General features: G+C 48.6%; 2 protein-coding genes across 2 annotated transcripts in view; both read left to right on the top strand.

The window, feature by feature from the left end:
- The first annotated feature begins 171 nt into the window (after positions 1-171).
- ZRSR2 (zinc finger CCCH-type, RNA binding motif and serine/arginine rich 2) lies at positions 172-16,428 on the top strand. Its single transcript, XM_078876104.1, has 12 exons — positions 172-267; positions 2,640-2,719; positions 4,617-4,701; positions 5,313-5,421; positions 6,445-6,531; positions 8,145-8,183; positions 8,664-8,788; positions 10,118-10,331; positions 11,751-11,806; positions 12,367-12,476; positions 12,884-13,817; positions 14,759-16,428. The coding sequence occupies exons 1-12, from the start codon at positions 221-223 to the stop codon at positions 14,922-14,924; spliced, it is 2,052 nt and encodes a 683-aa protein (XP_078732230.1). The 5' UTR covers positions 172-220; the 3' UTR covers positions 14,925-16,428.
- DHRS12 (dehydrogenase/reductase 12) overlaps positions 13,733-17,328 on the top strand; it is a 24,755-nt gene continuing 21,159 nt past the window's right edge. The window contains exon 1 of the mRNA XM_078876106.1: positions 13,733-13,817. The gene's annotated coding sequence lies outside the window, so the exon portion shown is untranslated. The remainder of the gene's footprint in view (positions 13,818-17,328) is intronic.

Here is a 17,328-nt window from a genome sequence, read left to right on the forward strand (position 1 = left end):
CGTTGCCCGGATGTGCGCCCGGCGGTCGCGCGAGCGCGCGGTGCCGATGTGTGCTGGGAAATCTAATAAAGGGGCGGGGACAATCGCGATGTGGGGGGTATCAGGAGAGGGGCGGGGTATAAGTAAAGGGGCGGGGGCTTGTGGGCGGGGCGGAGGCTTGTGGGCGGGGCGGAGGCTTGTGGGCGGGGCGAGGCAGGGCCACGTGACGCGGACAGCATCAATGGCGGCTGATACGGGAGAAGTCGAGGCAGTTGTTGGCCGCTTAAGGTAAAATCTTCTGGGATGAGCTCGAAAACTTGCGACGTTTAAATCTTCGCCACGCAATAATTGCAACGCCGCGCGGATCTAAATGCACCGATTGAGAATGTTCTTGTTAAGCGCGAGACGCGCGCGGGAGCTGTCGGCACCGGCGGCGGTGGCCTGCAAAGAAGGCCTTTCATCCAGCAGTGGATCCAACACGGCTGGTCTTGCTGATAACAACAATAATTACTACATTTACCTCGCGCTATTCATCAAGGATCTCAAAGCGATGTACAGGATACAGCAGCAGCAACAGACACTCGACATGAATCTAAAATAAATACTCCTTGGGTCTATCGGTAAAGTCACATGTGAAGACGATCGATTTCCTGTGAAGACGATCGATCGCCTGCGTCGTGATCGATACGTCGTGATCAAAACGTCGTGATCTATTTTTATATCGACGTGACTTTACCGAAAGACCCAAGGAGTATGAATTCGTGCAGTCACGAAAGCTTTAAATCAAAATATAAAAACATTAAAAAAGATAATTTACTACATGAACTAAAAGTGTATTAAGCGGAAGCGTAAATGGATAATAGAGGGGTTTTTTGGGGGGTTAGATTGCGTAAATATAAATGTGTCGTTATATCCGCCACCACTGGATAGCCAATTAGTAAGGGTTGTCACGTAAACACAACACGCCGATTCGTTTACGAGTGCAGCACACGTGTTGTGTGTTGGAGGGCAAAGCCGCAACATTTACAACCCCTATATGATGAATAGGTTTTAAGGCGCATTTTAAAAATGTTCACAGACTCCGAGAGATCCATCTGATGTCTCGCTGAAGAGCCGTTCCGTGGCCTGGGGGCTACACGGGAAAAAAATCTCGGTCACCCATAGACCGAAACCTCAGCCTACGGGAATGCTTAGAAGATCTGCATCATGCCCACATCTTAGGTACCTTGGGGTGACATGGGTGCAGTATTGTCAATGATTAATTGGGATGCATCAGCGATTTTGGTTATGGTCGCGTGAATTCTTTATAGTGCCGTAGTTACATATCGGTTGTACAGGACTCCCCTCCGCTGTTCTGCAACGTGTACTGCATGTGCGCCTTAGGGAGAGTGTTAAATGTGGTCAGGCCTAGGTTAACCCAGCATGGAGCACCTCTTATAAAAACGATGTGGGTTTGTCGCCTGAATTATGTATCCACACGTAACATTCTCAGGATTGACCGAAGCCACCGTTCACAGTTTCAGTGGGCCTTACCTGGTAAGATAAACATAAATTTCGATTTAAAGCTTTCGTGACTGCAGGGATTAATATTCTTGGTTCTTTCGGTAAAGTCACGTAGAAGGGAAATAAAAGAATAAAAATAAAACAAAATTCTCAGGACGTTTCAAATTTTCTTGCTGTGGTTTTCACACCTGATGATTGCTTGTGTTGCAATAGAAACCTCGTGAGAATTTTATTGTTTTATGTTTATTTTTTTGTTATTTCCCTTCTACGTGACTTTACCGAAAGAACCAAGAATGTAAGATTAACATAGTTTATTTTTTATATATTTTAAGTGATTTGTTTACCTTTGCGATACAGTCTTTGTATTGTTGTTGTTACGTTCTGACCAGCCCCTTCTGGATGGACATCTATGAAAAAGAGCTTTAATAATAATTATTAATAATTATAATAATTATTAATAATTATTATTAATAATAATGTACACTTATAAAGCGCGTTTCACCCAGAGGTCGTAAGGCGCTGCACAGAGCTGAAAGTAAGTAAATAACTCGCGCAATTCTAAAACCTAATTTAAGCCACGCAGGCTCATGATTTAACCACAGGTACAAATACCCCCCCCCCACCTGCAAAAACACATAACCAAATTAATCAGGAGAAAAGGCCTTTAAGTAAAAACAATTTGAATGTTTTTTTTTATATATATAACCGAGCGACTGAACAGATCAAATATTTGATGGAAGTGAATTTCACAGCTTGGGGCCAGCACGGGAAAAGCCCCCCAGATCACCCATTGAACGGAGGTTTGACATCGGCACACATCGGATTCCTCCAGTATAAATACATATTCTGATATTTAATAAGTTGGAATCCTGTCTCCTCGGATGGAGAACCTGTTCCTGCCTCGCTGCACTTGATGTGAGGTCAACTTGAAGCATTCGGGTCGATTGGTGATGGTGCGGTACTCACCGATTCACTCCAGACACTCACTTACCAGCGAGCGGTCCTTTCACTCGTCTGTCGCTGCTGCCACGGCCTAGTGGCTTTCAAGACTTGGTCAATAGAGGCGAATGGACAAAAACGTATTTTATATCTAGAGACAGAACGGAGGTGTGTAATTCTCCACGAGACAAAATGAGAGTGTTTTTTTGTATTTTCAGTCACAAATGCTACCGGGCCTTGCTGAGGAAGGAAAAGCGGCGGAGGAAGCGGCAGGACCTCGCCAGGCAGCGCAATGAGGGTGAGCTGTCATGTGGGGTGGCCAGGTCACTTTTGAAAAATAAGTTAATATCACCGTGGGCTTTGTCTCGTAGAATGTGGATGGATTGGTGTTGTATTTGTATGTGTTTGGGTGATTTGTTTACCTTTCTTATACTTTGCACTATGATCGTGTTTTTGTATTGTTGTTGTCACGCTCTTACCCGCCCCGACTGGACATCTGTAAAAAAAAAAAGCCTTATAGCTTATCGGATTCCTCGAGTATAAATAAATATTCGGATTCCGATTGCGGTGGGGCTGAAGTTTGGTGTCTCACTCGCCAGCAACTCCTGATGCCATCGAATGAATTACCATAATGTTTAATCGCTTACTTAAATAATAAACAACTCATTCGAAACAGACCCAAACATTGTATGTCCTGGCTTTGACATTCCTCAAAGACACTGGTGTACCATTAGCCACATTAGAACAACAGGCTGATACGGCACCACAGCTTCATGAATGAAAATGTAAAAACAAGCCACATTACTTGAGTGCGATTGTGACCATGTAACCCAAACTGTGGACCATATAGTTTAACCACTGTAGCCTGTGCTCCTTCAACAGAAGAATGGCAGCATTACACCAACTCTCTCATGAAGTCATCTGGTCGCCAGCAGACCTCGACAATGACATTTAGCTCCTAAACTTATCGCCATACGCTTGAGTAGAATGAATTGTTTTACAAGTACCATGTGAAAGAAGGCTCGCCAGTAATGTCGAAGTGTCTCCTTGGTTTTAGTAGTAATATTTAGCAGTTATATATCATAGAAAAGCCTCATTAAGGCTCAATAATCCATTCAGGAAGGTCCTGCCTTGGGGTGTCTGGCCAATTACATTTTCAAGGATGTTTATTATGTGGTAGGAAACTGAAGTATCTGGAGAAAACCCACACATTTGATAGTGCTTATCACCGAGAGCTACTGATGTAATGGTCGTAACCTGCAATGGTAATTAGATGTTTTGATCATAAAGTCACATTTTTGTATTTTGGTGTCTGTATTAAAGTTCATAGTTTATTCTATTTGTGATTTATAAAGCGCCTTTCACCAAGGCGCTTGCCAATGCTTATTAAGTACGGTACAAAATAGCTAAATAAGGATGGGGATAGTGGTAGCATTTACACTTTTTACGGAAACGCACATGTACCCAGCCTACCTCTAAAAAGGCGGGTTATTCAGGGTGGTCAAAAAGTATATGGCTCACATTCTGTCGGCCGATAGCTCAGCCGCTAAGATGACACATTAATCAATGTCCCCTTGTTCTCAATGATCTGAAGCACTTTACCGCACTTACCCTGCCGTGTCAGTGGGATGTGAGGGCCCATAGTAGATGTACATTCTGCATGGGTGTAAGTATTTGCATCCCTCAGTTTCTGACAAAATTAATTATGAAGGAAAAAAAAAAGTAATGGCTTTACCCTTTCCGGCAATAACCCAGGTGTTAAGATGTTCAAACACCAAATAGACATCTATTGCAAGGCATCAAGGTCCTATAGATAATATGAATTATCATTATTAATTTACCCAGGAAAGCCACACTTAGTTCGAATATTACATGGGAAGTTTACCAATGTTTGTATGTGTTTAGCTATGGGAGGAAACCCATTTAGAATAAGAGAACATATAAGCTATGAAAAGATAAGAATAGGTTTTACCCTTTCTGGCAATAAAACATGTGTTAAGCTGTTCAAACACCAAATCGAAACCTTTTGCAAAGAATCACGTGTGCATTAACCACACGTACTTGTGGTGAACATGCAAACAAACATGCTCTGATCATAAAACATTTCAGCTCCACTTGGGTGCCCATGTCAGGAATTGAACCCAGGTCCTTCTTGCTGCGAGGCTGTGCCACCCTGACATCCCCTCTCTGAACAGGGGAGGAGGAAGAGGAGGAAGAGGAGTTGGACGAAGTGCAAAAGGCGAAGGAGGAGCGGGAGGAGCGGCGAATAGAGGCTGAAGTGTGAGTAATATCGCGTGTCTTTCTGACAATGACAGCACATTGTATAAGCAGCTACTTGTACAGCCCTTGTCAATCCACTGCCGGATGAGGGCTTCCCCCACACCGGGGGAGTTGTGAGGGTGACTTCACCTCACTGGTCAATGTGGGTTGGTGAGCACAGAAGTGGGAGGATCGCAGTACAGTTTGGAATTTTCCGCACTGCCCTCTGCCACCCACATCGTAGCACCTTAGCCTATAACACCTGTTGGATGCATTGTGGTCACCGATGTAGGCACTATCCAGGCTGAAACGCCTGTTTTGTTTCCGACATCCGACAAGATCCGACACATTCTGAGTGATTTGGTCATCGGCATTGTTTAAACGTACACCCTCAAATAGCCCTGTGGTTCGTTAATCCCTGTTCGTTAAGCCTACGTATTAAACAGCCCTGTGGTTCGTTTACACTCGGATGCAGTTTTTAGCTTTTTGTTTTCTAGATTTATTTTATTGTTGTTCCCACACGTTTGTTTTATTTCCTGGCTTTTGATTCATTCGTTGCAGCCTTGCAATGCATTTTTATCGTGATTTTTGTTGTTGTTTGTTTGTTAACCTGTCAACTGTGGACACCATAGAATGCGTGCGCACTTGGAGTGGCAGAAACGTGAGAGGCAAGCTCAGGAAGAGTTCCAGCAGCAGCAGGCGCGCACAGAGGAGGAGCGGCGACGTCGCGAAGAGGAGGAGGTTTGAGCGAGCGCTACCATCGTCGTCGTCGTCGTCATTGTATTCCTGTCTTGACTGGAGCGGTGGCGACAAACGAGGCAGAAAAATAACCGAGAATACGAATCATTGATTCCGTATTGAATTGGAATCGTGATGCCGAATTGTGACAGTATATCATATGGGGGGCGAGGAAGGGAAGGGGGGAGTGTGAGTCTAATAGCTTACTCTCAATTATCTAGGGTCGTAGGGTGAGGAGTGGCCCAAATAAAAATAACGTGGATAATGCAAAGCGTGTAAATCAGGCTCTAAAACACATGTATGGTATACCTACGTAAGAGTAGAATGCAGGATTTGGTGAAGTTGCATTGACCGTGGTTCCACAAGCAAGAAGAGCAATACAACTCATCACCTTAATCAATCAACGCTGTGGCCTTAAAAAGAACAAGCATTTATCTTCTTGGTTCTTTCGGTAAAGTCACGTAGAAGGGAAGTAATAAAATAATAAAAATGAAACATAATAAAATAATTCTCACGACGTTTCGGCCACAACGCACAGACCTGGTTTTCACCTGATGACGGCTGCTTGCGTTGTGGCCGAAACGTCGTGAGAATTTTATGTTTTATTTTCATTATTTTATTACTTCCCTTCTACGTGACTTTACCGAAAAAACCAAGAAGATGAATCCCTGCAGTCACGAAAGCTTTAAATCGAAACAAGCATATACTTTAATAGGCAACGTTTCAGGCAATGGCCTTAATTCACAGCGCATAGAGGCCAGAGAGGTTTGTTGTTGACAATGCGTGGAGTTTATTTGTTAGGAGAAGAAGAACACGTCTTCTCTTGTTATTGCGTCTTAAAGTAATACGGTTACTGACATTTTGTGGTCACATGGGCACAGCCGTTGAGCGGCTAACATTTAAACCGGCGCGCACGTAAAGACACGCCGTTACATTTCTTTCTGTTCACAAACACGGTTAATCCAGCCACGGCAAATCGAGAGGGTGGTAACCGTACGCTTGTGCTTGCGCGTGATTTCTGAACAGCGCAAGATTAAAGAGGAGTGGGAGAATCAGCAGGCGAAGGAAAAGGAGGAGAAGGAGAGGAAAGAGGCCGAGCGAAGGACGAGAGAGGTGACGCGCTTACGGAGGGGATAACAAACAAACAAAACTTTGATATCCTCTCTACAGAAAAAGCAAGCATCGATTCATCGTTTATTTGCCGAACAGGCAAAATCGTGTTTCATAAGTTGCCAAAGGTGTGAATAACCAGAACCAGGAGTGTTGTGTGTGCAACTAGAATTGATTCAGTCATATGGCTTTATCTGGGGCTCCCGTATGAGATTATAACCAATGCCTTTTCAAATAATTTGTGTTTGGTGTGTGGGAGGAAACTGGTGTTCGTGTACAGCTCTCTTGTCGACCCGCTGTTAGTTGTGGTCCTCCCCATGCCGTGCGGGTCGTGGGGGTTGTTTGACTGCACTTTAACCCGCTGGTCAGTGAGGGTTGGTGAAGGTGGTGAGCATAGAAGTACAGCGAATATCTTTTGCTCCTCTGCCATGTGCTGCCCATCACTTCTGGTTGCAGCATCGCATCTACTCTCAGACCCCCAGTGGCAGTTATCCCCTGTGTTGCCCAAGGTGACTCGGCACCTCGCCTGCAAATGGGCATCGGTCATCCAGCCAGGGACAATGATTGGCACGTGCAATCCAATTGAGTAATTTGCGGGTATTTTTTTTGCGTTCTTCAAATTTGGAACCGTAACGCCGGCACACGGTGTCCTACCCATTTCAAATGACGCCGGGGCATCGTGAATGTTCGCTCGGAAGCCGGAGGCACGTAGTTACGCGCTGCCGCTGGGCCGTGCGGCCGTGATGGGGACGCGACGTGTCATCGTTGCAGCTTGCAAAGTCATATTCCTTAACCCCAGGCTACATGAAGGCTATGGCTGCACACCCCCACAAGCGAGACTGCTTTTCCAACGAGTATCTTTTAAGCACGCGGCACGGTTTGTTTCCGAACGCAGTTGCCTTCGATAGATTTGTTTGTGTGTTTTGAGCAAGAGTGTGTTATCTGTTGCAGAGGGTTTGGCATTTAAAGGGTTGGAGGTTTGAATTAAGACGTAACCCGAAAAACACAAACACCTCTTATTCTGCAGATATGCAACGAGGCTGTGTGTCTTTCGTTCCTGTGTGATATCAATTGGAAACTGTGTTAATGAGAATAAAAGGCTTTAATGTTACCGTCAGGGTTACTGTTATGGCGTTATAGCTACGCCATCCATTGACGCCGTTTTAAAACTTTAGTAAAATCACCTGCATGCTATAACATTCTATACAAGGAAGATTCAAACCCATGCGCACACATCCTGCACCACAGCATTTGTGCGTGACTTCCGGACAAGGGGAATGTGTGTGTTTTTGAGTTGGGCGTTGAAGCGTTGTGTCGGTTAAGTTGTCTTAAACGTGCTGGAAGGTGGTCGTGGTGGTGGTGATAGTCCCTCTAAAGTAAAAGTGTCGAGGCCGCGTGACATCACTGCCCTGCACTTAACCTCAGCCTGCAGACAACGCTGTGTTCCTGGCAGACGGAGCGGCGTCGCCCCATCGCCCGCCCGCAAGATGCGCGCCGCCACGCTTCACCTCCCACCGCACTCCCCCTGCACTGCGTGCGTGTGTGCGTGAGCGCGTGCATGTGTGTGCGTGTGTGCGCGCGTGCGTACTTGCGTTTACTACCTCCTCGCCCCGCAGGAGGCCATACACAAACTGCTGGAGGACTCGGACAAACAGGTGGGTTTTCAGTCCAATGACATTCCACTTGTGTTCTTCCTTTGCTGGAATTGTTTCCCCCAAAATGATCTGGTCTGCCTTCCTCGACAGACACCCCCAATTATGGACCCCGCCAATTATGTGGGGTGTTCATCTTGAGATGCGGTTGTATTTAGATCCTATAGAAATGCACATTCGGTTTTGTTACCCAGGTCTCTTCGCAATATGTATACGAGTACTGCTTTAGTGGATAAACCGCAGGCTACTGCAGGAAACTAATATGAAGAGGGGAGCTCACTCGGCTGCTTTGCCTGGAGGAACCTCTAGGAAGGGGACTCGCTGTGGGGGCTTGTGTGGGAGCTTGGAGAAAGGAAGGAACGTAGGGGGTTGGCGCCGGGGGTGGGGAGGGGGTGAATGCTGCTTTGTGCCGTCTTGGTGCCCGCCACCACAATTGCCGTTGTTGACGTTGTTGTTGACGATGTTTACATTGTTGACGTGCAGGCGAAGGGGCGGAGTGCGGGCGAGGACTGGCGCAACCCGGATGCTCCCAGGGACTACGGCACGGAGAGGGACCGCGCACACTGCCCCTTCTTCCTCAAGACCGGTGCCTGCCGCTTCGGAGACAGGTCTCCCACGCCCGCCCCACTCTTCGGGCAACGCAATGAATCCACATTGCGTTGCGCTTGTTTACGCAGGAAAATCTCCCTAAGTCTCATGACTCATCTTCAGGAGGGGCCCTCTCCAGTTTTCGCAGTATGGTCGTTTTATATAATTATGGTCGAGTAATTTTGCGGCACAGTTGTAAGCCTCCCGTTTGTATCTAATTCCTACATTTGGTTGTGAGAATCACTTGCGTCAATGATCTATTGTTTTGGATGAATGCCCATCCTGTAGCCGCATGCCACGTACACAGCGAGGGCAAAACACATCAAGTCGTAAATCAAAATCGAGAGCCCCAGTTTTGTGACACTTTGTCCACCTTGTTCTTGATTCCTACCTCAATGCAGGACCCCCCCCCCCCATCAACGAATCCTGAGCCCATTGAGGCTTTTCCTGAGTAAAGGGGACTGCCCATCCACAGCGCTGGAAGCTTAGCGCCTGACAGTTGACGACGGGGGACGGCATTGCGGGCCACTTGGCCACAGGCATCGATAGCAGAAAATGGTAAAGGCGCAGCCCTGCAATTGCTTGCTCAGACGACTGCAGGCAAAAGAGCTTCCACTAAAAGGGGAGCTCTAGAGAGCCCCTGCAGAGGATATTTGGCCTGCTCTTCCACGCTGGCTTGGAAAAAATATGGGTGTACCCACACTTTACCCCACCACACACACATGACCTGCTGATCAACTGTCCACTGCTGAGTGGACAAGTCGGGGGTGAGGGGGGGGGTGGAGAGGCCCAGCAATGATTCTGATATTCACCAATGATGTTAGCCACGGCCAAGAATTTTACTCTGGGAATTTAAGAAACAATTACTTACAGGGACGGATCCACTTGTATACGCCACCAATGACGTCTTTCTGATCTCCTTTGTCTTAGTATTCTGAGGTCAAGGCTCCGTTCCTGGGGTGATCGGACTTTTGCCAGTGCAGCCCCAAGACTATGAAACGCGTTGCCTCTGATAATAAGACAATCAGAATCTTTAGTGCTATTTTAATCTGCCCTATAACCTCACCTCTTTAAAAAGGCCTTTCCCCCATAGTTTTGGCCATTTACGCTGGCTGTCTTATTTCCTGCTTTCCATCCACGGCGCCTTGGGATCCTTGAATGAAATGTGCCTTAGAAATGTAAATTATTATAAGTGTTTCAACTGCTGCTCCCCGGCTATGGATCGTATCACGCCAGTAACCTCCGGATCGCGAGTCCAGTGTGCTAACCGTTACAGCGCGGCAGTTGCCTGTATTGATATCCGTAACCGAGCTCCTCCCGTTAACCCGCCCGCCCGCCACCCCCCGCAGGTGCTCGCGCCTGCACGTGCGCCCGTCGCGCAGCGCAACGCTGCTGCTCCGCTCGATGTTTGCTCCGTTCGGGCTGGATCAGGCTCGCTGCGACGACTACGACTCGGACGCCGGCCTGGAGCTTGGCGACGACGACCTCCGCCGCCAGTTCCGCGACTTCTACCGCGACGCGCTGCCCGAGCTGCGTCGCCCGGGCCGCGTGCGCCAGTTCAAGGTGCGGGCGGCGCCGGCGGGTTTGAAGTTCCGTACCGCGGGCTCGCGGTTGCGCGCACTTGCGTGTGCGCTTGCGTGCGCGCTTGCGTGCGCGCTTGCGTGCGCGCTTGCGTGTGCGCTTGCGTGTGCGCTTGCGTGTGCGCTTGTGTGTGCGCGTGTGGTGTGCACGGTCGGTGATAGCCACCCCACCCCCTCGTGTGCCGTTGCCGGCCTTCAGAGGTGCTCACTAACGGCACTTGCCCCAACATTCTTGTCAAGGCTATATGGGGGATCTTTATCTTTGGTGTCTTAGTCAACCCATGGTACCTGGGTCTGTTCCGTGACCTCCTGCCAGCGGGCCTTGGACACTTCACGTGGCCTCAGAGTGCACCTAGCATGGCACAAGCGCTGTGGTGACGTCACCGCCACTTAGTGGTGAATGACTTTTGGTGTTGGTGTATGGTGAAACGGGAGCGATTGTGTATTGGTTAGCGCGCTGCACTACAAACCCAGCGACCCAAGTTCGATTCCGGCTCACGGACACCAACACTTGTGACGATTATCTGAACCGGTCCTTGGCCTCCCCTAGGTCGACTCACCCTCAAATGAGTACCTGGTGCGGTGTGTAACCATTTCCACACGGGAGACAAAGACGGCCGGGTGTGGTGCTGGCCAACCTCCCCCTCGTGTGCCGTGCCTGGCCCTCATAGCTGCTCGCTAACAGCACTTGCCCCAAACAGTCTGTTACAGGCTATATGGGGGGGGGGGGGGGGTCTTTGTGCATGTCATGTCATAGACAAAGATCCCCCCTATAGACTTTGACAGGCTGAAGGGGCAAGTGCTATGAACGAGCAGCTGTGAAGATCAGCACAACGCACAAAGGGGTGTTGTGTCCAGCATCATGCCTGGCCGCCCTTGTAGCCCCAGTGCTAACGCTTACACGATAGGCACTTATTTAAGGCTGAGATGACCTCGGAGAGGCCCAGAAATGATTCTGGTATTCACCACTGATGTTAGCCGTGGCCAAGAATTAAACTCTGGTTGTCGGATTCGTTATGCAATGTGAGGAACGGTAGTGCAGTCATCAGCGCACTGCGCTACTAACCTGGTTATCCGAGTTCAATTCCGTGGCGATTATCTGAACGGGCCATGGGTCTCTCTTGAGATCAACTAAGCCTTGGCAGTGGAACTGATATTTTACTATTTTTTTATTCTTTCGAGCTGAAATATTGCCAACATGTGTTGTTGGTGACCATGCTGAGACCATACACTCATGAGAACCCAGTTTAATCGCTCGCAGCTGCCTCGATTGAAACCCCAGACTCTGAGCGGTGCCAGCTCAGCCCTCTGACCTCTGGGCTACCCGACCATCGGTGAGCCGAGTGACCGTTTCCTCGACGCAACTGTTCCACTGGGTTCGCGCTTCTTCTGCCGTGCGCAGGTCAGCTGCAACTTCGAGCCGCACCTCCGAGGGAACGTCTACATTCAGTACGAGACGTGAGTGCTCCACCACTGGTCGTCACCCGGCTTCCCGCCGGAGAGAGTCCTCGTAAAGCAGGGCGCAACGCAAAACAAGTTGCCTTGTCAGAGAAACCGTGCACACGCCTTTTGTTTGTTGTCCTTCCCCCGCACCTCCGATTAGCACGGTTGGCTACGTACGGTGCGAAAGAAGTTCTACGTATACACAAGAAACGTTCACATATCTGCAAACAGTCCTGAAACTTGCTCTGATTTGTTGTCTCCAGATTTTTGGAAACACTTTGATCAATTTGGCCAGTTTTCGCTCAAGTTAATCCATAACAGTAACGCAAGTTTATTCTCCGTGTTGGCACATTGGATAGTTTTTTTACGAGAGTTACAGTGCATGAGATGCCGTCGATCACAACGATGAAGATATGACATCGGCTTTTGTGTGCGCGTGCGAGATTGTTTAATCGCAGTATCTGGATGGATTGCGACGGCTTGGGAAGGTCTTCACTCAGCAATGGATAGCTCCTTCGTGGCTCTGTACCATCCCGAGAGAGCTTAATTCTCTACATTTGCGCTTGCCATGGCAGGGAGGAGGAGGCCGTTCAGGCCTTCCAGATGTTCAACGGCCGCTGGTATGCAGGCCGCCAAATCAACTGCGAGTTCTGCCCCGTCTCACGCTGGAAATCGGCCATCTGTGGTAGGAGAACGCACGACTTTAAGGCACCAGACACCTCCACTGATGTAATAGTCGGACTGGTGAACCGCAGAACAGGTTAAGAGCTGTTCGGAGTCAGTGTTTTTCAAGGGAGACTTGAATTTAAAAGATTGGCAAAGATGCCATGACACATGGATCAGACACGTGGTCCCTTTGACGAAAAAATTGGAACAGAAGAAATGCACAGGAGATTTGAGATGCATGCTGGATATTATACTGAGACAAGCACGGGGCATTCACGTCGTACTGACTGTTAAGAAAAGTGGGCCTGCAAAGAACACCACGAGAAGGAATATGATGCCTGACGAACACGCCTGGTTGTGGAATGACGGTGATCAATGCAAACAAAAGTTAAATGGTAAACGCAGCAAATCTCGTTCCTTCCTCAGGGCTCTACGACCGCCGCCGTTGCCCCAAGGGGAAGAGCTGCAACTTCCTGCACGTGTTCCAGAACCCAGGCAACGAGTTCTGGGAGGCGGACCACGATCTCGAGCCGCGATCTCCCGAATCCCACAGAGGAGGCACCGGCAGCAGCCGCCGCGACCGCACCCCACCTTCCGATCGGCACGACCGCCAACGACGCCACCGCTCCCGCAGCGCGGAGAGAGGCTCCACCGCCGCCACCGCTTCGTCGTCGTCGTCCTCGCTGCGGAGGGGCGGCCGGACGTTGCCCAGCGCGGAGCGGACGACGAGGAGGGACGACGGGAGGTCGCGCTGGAGCGAGCGCAGGAGCGAGCGGTCGCCCGCAGAGCGACGGGCGAGGTCGAGGAGCTGGGGGCGATCGGAAAGGTTTGAGAGGTCGGAGAGGTCGGAGAGGACGGAGAGGTCGGAGAGGACGGAGAGGTCGGAGAGGTCGGCGAGAATGGAGAGGTCGGAGAGGTCACCCAGTGGTGGCAGCAGGAGGAGGTCGCCGGGGACGCGCCGGGACAGCTCCTCGCGGCACCATGGCGAGAAGAGGGACGGGCGACGCTCGGGGAGCAGGGAGTCCCGGAAGGACGACAAAACGAAGAATAGAAAGAAGAATAAGAAAGAGAAGAATAAGAGGACAAAGGAGGAGGAGGAGGAGCGGCGGGAAGGAAGTCGGCACCAGCGCAGGAGTGAGGGGCCGAGCGGAGTTGAAGAGGCGTCGATCGGCACGGAGACGCCGCGGGAGCCGGTCAAGATGGACCCGCCAGGGACCGTCTCAGATGACGGGCTGGTTCCGGGCGGTAGCGCACCCACCACCAACGGTTGCGGTGGAAACGGTGACCGTGGCAGCGGTAACCACGGTGATGAGGAACATGCGGAGGAGGGGGAGGAGGCACCACTGCGGCTGAACGGCAGGTGAGTGGGAAAATATAAATATTGGGAGGTGAACGTGAAGGCAGTGGGGACTGATTCACTTAGCAGTGGAGAGAGGATGGCTTGTGGATTTAATTAATGTAAAATGTTTCACTTTTGAGTGAAAGAATCGCTTATAATGGTTAGTTACTACAGTATTTGCATAATTGTTAGCCTATGTTTAAGATGGTGGCATTGCATGGAGAGGCAGCAAACGCAACACATAAGCAAGTAAAAGACATCACACTATCAGAAGAGGCAATGTTCGAGACTAACAACAGGACTGGCAGCCAAATGAAGGACCCTCCCAGGAGAGTGTCCACCCCGGAGACGAAACATCTGTGAAAAAGAGTTTGAGATTTTGACTTAAAGCTTCATAGCTCATCAGATTCCTCCTGGAAAAATATTCTGATTCTGAAACGATGTAATCGGCTTGTGCACTGAGACACTTCTTGGTTCTTTCGGTAAAGTCACGTAGAAGGGAAATAATAAAATAATAAAAATAAAACAATAAAATAATTCTCACGACGTTTCGGCCACAACGCAAGCAGCCATCCTCAGGTGAAGAACAGGTCTGTCGGAAAGACAGCGTCTGAATTTAGACACTGAAGAACAGGTCTGTCGGAAAGACAGTGTCTGAATTCAGACGCTGTCTTTCCGACAGACCTGTTATTCACCTGAGGACGGCTGCTTGCGTTGTGTCTGAAACGTCGTGAGAATTATTTTATTTTTATTATTTTATTATTTCCCTTCTACGTGACTTTACCGAAATAACCAAGAAGATGAATCCCTGCAGTCACGAAAGCTTTAAATCACTGAGACACTGTTGCATCGCGAGTCTGGCTTTGAAAGGCCTTCGCCCAGCTGTGGATGGACCGTGGCTGTGACAGTTCACACCCCACCTCCCTCCCTCCAAACTTGCCCACATGATCTCTCTCGCGCAGCGATGGCGTCTCGGGGGAGCGCGGAGCGGCCGATGTGGGAGTGTTCGCGACGTCGCCAGAAGACGCCGCGGGATGCGAGAGATCGCAGGTCGCCGAGAAGGCGCGGCAGGAAGAGGATGTGAGCCGGGAAGTGGATGACACCGTGCAGTGGATCCTTGAGAGTTGACGTCAATCGTTGTTGATCAGCCACTTCGCGGCAGTCAAGGCCCCACCACCCCCCTCCCACCTTCCTCCCCACGATTCGATAACTCTGCAAGATTCAAATCAAGAAGCGGTCCTTAATTAGTTTTGCCACTTGATGGCATTCTTATTCTTTGGTTCTTTCGGTAAAATCATGTACATAGTCAAAGTTACAAAAATAAAGTGAGTAAAAATACCACGACGTATCGATCGCAACACAAGCGGTCGTCATCAGGAAAAGGGGTTATCCTCTACAGGCAAACTGTTTACAAAGGTTTGGAGATGGGCGTAGCCCAAGTGTATCAGCAGTACCAACAGCATGGGCGGGGCACCAATGCCAATGCAGCAGCAATGCCAATGCAGCAGAGGGCCACCAGGAAATCCCTGCACCCCGCTCCACACACCACACTGCTGACGGTGGAGGTTGATTGACAAGAAAACACAAGTCAAGTCATGACCCAAAGTGGTTGATGACATCTTTCCAATGATTGCTGAGTCTATAACCATCCTCTCACGTTTTAAGTAAAAATTCATTCCCATTCTGTTTTGTTCATCATATTCTCCCGTTTCCCATTCGTGCCAGGAACCCAATGTAACATAAACTTATCATACGCGTAGTTTTCCACAGTTTTATTATCCCCATTGTGCTGCCGATGTTGCGTCACGAGATGGCGGCATCCGTGTGAATCTCTCGAAGCAGAAGCAGTGCCGCCACCCTTGTTCGGGGAGCTGGATCTCGTCCTCAGATCTCTGGTCCACACACCCCAGGGGGCAGCACTTTCCCATCCACCTTTGCCGCACAGAATGTAAGCTATTGATCGCATGACCAGTCAAACTGATGTATTTTTTTTCTTACAAATTACATTTTTGCCAAATAAAGTGCAGAATCAAACGTCACGTGATTTGTTTGTGCAGTCATCGGTGACCAGGCTGAGACTCTCTCAACCCGCTACTCTGGAGAAATCCGGTTTAATCACGACTGTACGTAGCCAACTGTGCTAATTGACTGCCTAGATTCCAACTTGGTCTCAGCGGTGTCAACTCTGCACTCTGACCTGTGAACCAATCATATATTCATACACGGACAATTGGATCCATGCATTGCGAACCCCTTAGTATAATTTTTTTAATCGATTAATTGATACATCGTTACCTAGGTTGTGATTCGCAAATGATGCCAGGTATGTAAGTCCCACACTGCATAGAATTTGTGGTGCATTCAGCAGGAAGAGTGATTTGCTGTGTTTCTGGATCCCATTAAGGTTGATGTAAAGTTTGACATCGCGATGGAATTCGTTTTTCATCCACTTCTGTAGATAAATGCTCTGTGTGTGTTCATGATGACATTGTAATATTATTCTCGGTCAATAACTGAATGTGGCTGTTATAATTTAAAGGTTGTACAAATTGCGTATTAAGTTTTTTTATTTGTGTATTTTTTGTGAATGCCATGAATGATTTTTTTTTATAAATGGTAAAGTTTACAACGAGCAAAATCTCTTAAACTGGATTCGTTTATTTCCATCGTGTTCAGAAAGAATGTACAACTCGTTTATTATGAAATCTTCTCGATATTACACGCTCTCAATTTCACCACCACGCACATCGCCTGACTCGCTGACTTGAAACAAGATCACGGGAAGTTACCATAAAGAGGTGGCCACTTTTGTGTCCTTGCACAAAGCCAGAGTTCAGCACAAGTTGAACTTCATTGAATTGCATTTTGATTTTGCGAATATTTCAATCGGTTTAATGTTCAGCCTTTTGTCATCCCGCTGCCAAATGATCGCCCCACAGTGGCATGTCGAATTGGAACTTTGCTACATCGGCCAGTTTGAGTTAGCGAGTGTGAAACCCAAGACCTGTTCAGGTGTAGCTTGCCACTGATGTTCGTCATGGCCGGGAATGCCAACTCGGGTGTATGTGTTATGTACAAATAATGGATTTAGATGCACAAGTCAAGTTTTTGTTGGGAATTACTCAAGAGACTGGGATAGTCTCATTTGCAAAAGTGACCTGGGTTCGGAAAAATTACAAACTCAAAACGAATACAAAATAATGTAGATCAATGAAGCAAATAGAAGTCTGACGAACATCCGTAGGCTGCCCTCTGCTGCCCATTTCGTAGCCCCGCAGTTTATGTAACACTTGGAATGCGCGGGTTGGTGCCCATCCCAAGACTTGCAGGGTCAAAGTCCTCATGAGCTTCTGGGATCGGGTGCGTTTATTGCGGGGAATGTTATTGCAGCCTGACCGAGGTTCATTTTCCAGAAAAAACTAAAAACAGCATGAAAAGCACAGGTCGTGTCTTCGCCCATAGCTGGCGGACAGATGTTGGTGTGGTGGTGGTGTTTGTGCGTGGGGGAGCGGTGGTGTAGCGGTTAGCGTGC

This window comes from Lampetra fluviatilis, chromosome 43, assembly GCF_964198595.1.
Source record: "Lampetra fluviatilis chromosome 43, kcLamFluv1.1, whole genome shotgun sequence".
Taxonomy (NCBI): Eukaryota; Metazoa; Chordata; class Hyperoartia; order Petromyzontiformes; family Petromyzontidae; genus Lampetra; species Lampetra fluviatilis.

Coding starts and splice junctions, on each gene's coding strand:
- ZRSR2 (XM_078876104.1), top strand. CDS start 221: ATGGCGGCTGATACGGGAGAAGTCGAGGCAGTTGTTGGCCGCTTAAG. Junction 11,807..12,366: donor GTCTACATTCAGTACGAGAC/GTGAGTGCTCCA, acceptor TTGCCATGGCAG/GGAGGAGGAGGCCGTTCAGG. Junction 12,477..12,883: donor CTGGAAATCGGCCATCTGTG/GTAGGAGAACGC, acceptor TTCCTTCCTCAG/GGCTCTACGACCGCCGCCGT.